The 1,868-nt window shown below is 29.3% G+C and overlaps 1 protein-coding gene across 1 annotated transcript; it reads right to left on the bottom strand.

The window, feature by feature from the left end:
* Nucleotides 1-231: 231 nt before the first annotated feature.
* On the bottom strand, nt 232-1,431 carry LOC125808037 (putative phytosulfokines 6). Its single transcript, XM_049487815.1, has 3 exons — nt 1,237-1,431; nt 957-1,036; nt 232-622 (listed from the first exon to the last, which is right to left on the bottom strand). The coding sequence occupies exons 1-3, from the start codon at nt 1,346-1,348 to the stop codon at nt 509-511; spliced, it is 306 nt and encodes a 101-aa protein (XP_049343772.1). The 5' UTR covers nt 1,349-1,431; the 3' UTR covers nt 232-508.
* Between the last annotated feature and the right edge of the window lie 437 nt (nt 1,432-1,868).

Raw genomic sequence — 1,868 nt, 5'->3', positions numbered from 1 at the left:
CAAGGAAGAAATTAATTAATAAGGGTAATTTAATCAACTATATACCTTACTGTCATATCAAATAATATTCTTAATGTTTGTGCTAAAACATCAAATGACATGTCAAAAAGACTAAGGGTCTTACTTTTTTCCCACACTTCTATTTGTCCACTTTCCTTTAAAATTAAATACTCATTCTAAATCATTTTTGAAGTCTATTATATAAGATTAGACACTAATTAATATGAATACTAAGATAAAATATGCACTTACTTTCTTAAGAGAGTATGCAAAGTCCAGCATAAACAAGTAAAAGTTACAAGTTTAGATTTTTGGGATGAATCAAATAAAAACCACATTTGTATGCCAAACATAGAACTTAGAAAAAGAAATGGCACCAAAAAGGAAAAATTAGGTAGGAAGATTATTTAATGTGGAAAATAAAAGGTCTTTAAAGTTTATCTAGCTAGCTAGTCCTTTTAATTTATTGACAACACTAGCTAGCTTAAAGGATTAAATATATTAATTATCAAGGATAATTATGGTCTTGAGTGTAGATGTAATCAAGATGAGCTTCTGCAACTACCCTTCTCTTCATGCATTCTCCATCTTCTTCAACACATTCTTCCAACCCCATAAGCTTCTACAAATTAAGAAAACAAAAACATAAGAGTCAAATAATTAATGATTTTGTTAATATAATGGACCATATAAAGTAAAGACCAATTCACAAGTTTAAAAGTTAGTTCATGTGAGAATTGGCCAATCCCATAAAAGGTTTGATTCAAAACAGATAATATTATATCGTAACTGAATCTTTATCTATATATCATGATTTAACAAAAAAATAAAATTAAACCTTGAACCTAACTCAATCGCAAAACTGATAAGTCATGTAATAAAATAACTAACATGTTGTGAATCTATTTATAAGAAACATAAGAAATAAAGACAAAAAATAATTATAAGAAGTTTACATTTAGGCTATCGTTGGTTTCCATGTGGTCAACTGAATATAACGGAAAGTTGACTTTCCCATGCTTTACATCCTCTTTCACTGCAAGAAAAACTTAATTTTATCATATACCTACGTGCAAAAAATGAAAAAGAGAGAGTATAGATTATATGATTAAATATACTTTTTTTGATAAAAGGGATTACTCAGACGATAAACAATGTTTATCAACCTCCGCACCCTAAAATAATGAGTTCGAGTCCGAGAAAGAGCATTAGATTGTGCTAGCTATAGTTAATTACCTTCACTTCTGGTTGATAAGAAATAACGTGAAGATGATGCTGGTGAAAGGAAGACAAAGAGGAAGGTGATGAGAAATACAAGAAAACATGATATTCTTAATTGCTTCATCATGAGTATGATAAGTAGTACTACAAATTATAGCTTTGTTAATTTTAGGTTTGAAAAATTGAGAGAAAGATATAGTATAATTGAGGGGTTGTGGAAAGAAAACGTGTCTTGTATATATAACATGCAAAAAGGCGCACTATTAATCCTTTCATGGAATTGCAATCACATAACTCGTTGGTGGAATCAAAATTTTCGATAAAGGATTTAAATACAAAGAAATAAACATAAAAAGTCAAAAGGAAAATCAACATCTATTGTATAAGTAATATAATATTCTATCGAAGAAAGTTTAAATAAACCTCTGAACCTTTACTAACTCCGCCTGCCTAGAATATATACTTACTTTATACTACTCTATAAGATAATAAATCTTGGTCCCACCCACCCATCATCTACCTTTTTTACATGCCATACATTCTCATGTGACTAACACTCAGCTTTAATTTGTATAGTGGTCCAAGTAGTAGAGTAAACATTTAAAGAGTCTAAAATTCAATGTGGTAATATAGTGGTTGACAGCATC

Source organism: Solanum verrucosum, unplaced genomic scaffold (genome assembly GCF_900185275.1).
Source record: "Solanum verrucosum unplaced genomic scaffold, falcon-dt-bn FXZP01000183.1, whole genome shotgun sequence".
Taxonomy (NCBI): domain Eukaryota; kingdom Viridiplantae; phylum Streptophyta; class Magnoliopsida; order Solanales; family Solanaceae; genus Solanum; species Solanum verrucosum.
This window is presented reverse-complemented; position numbering and strand designations above follow the sequence as displayed.

What these genes read in the sequence shown, in the direction of transcription:
- LOC125808037 (XM_049487815.1), bottom strand. Translation starts at nt 1,348, where the DNA reads ATGATGAAGCAATTAAGAATATCATGTTTTCTTGTATTTCTCATCACC. An exon ending in CTTATCAACCAGAAGTGAAG is followed by an intron (nt 1,037 to 1,236) that starts GTAATTAACTAT and finishes TTTTTCTTGCAG; the next exon opens with TGAAAGAGGATGTAAAGCAT. An exon ending in AAACCAACGATAGCCTAAAT is followed by an intron (nt 623 to 956) that starts GTAAACTTCTTA and finishes CTTAATTTGTAG; the next exon opens with AAGCTTATGGGGTTGGAAGA.